The 396-nt window shown below is 64.9% G+C and overlaps 1 protein-coding gene across 1 annotated transcript in view; it reads right to left on the reverse strand.

The window, feature by feature from the left end:
- Nucleotides 1-396, reverse strand: part of EMILIN2 (elastin microfibril interfacer 2) — a 42541-nt gene that overhangs the window by 41294 nt on the left and 851 nt on the right. Inside the window, exon 3 of the mRNA XM_005868750.2 lies at nucleotides 18-182. Coding sequence (XP_005868812.1) covers nucleotides 18-182 — 165 coding nt within the window. The remainder of the gene's footprint in view (nucleotides 1-17; nucleotides 183-396) is intronic.

A 396-nucleotide genomic window follows, 5' to 3' on the forward strand; every position in this document is an offset into this window, starting at 1 on the left:
CCGGCACCAGGACTCACACCAGCGCGGACGGGCAGGGCATCTGGTTCCAGGGGCAGTTGTATTGAGCCTGGATAAAACTCTCACTTCCCTCCTGCACAGAGCAGCTCACATTCTTGTTCACGATGTAGGCGCACCAATTCCTGGGGCGGAGAGAGGGGGAGAGGCGGTGTGTAAACCCGAGGCTGGGGGAGACGGACTAGCTGCTGCAGCGGCAGATGGAGCAGATGGGGAGAGGGAGGCCGGGCTTGGAGAGCCGGCACCTTTCCCCTAACAGAGACGGGAAGGGGGAGCACCCGGCCCCAAGGACCCCAGCAAGTCCTGGGAGGGGTTTTCTGATCCCTCTGCTCTGCGGGACGCCTCTGCGCGCGGCCCGGGAGGCAGCACTGCTGGAGGCGC

Source organism: Myotis brandtii, unplaced genomic scaffold (assembly GCF_000412655.1).
Source record: "Myotis brandtii unplaced genomic scaffold, ASM41265v1 scaffold276, whole genome shotgun sequence".
Taxonomy (NCBI): Eukaryota; Metazoa; Chordata; class Mammalia; order Chiroptera; family Vespertilionidae; genus Myotis; species Myotis brandtii.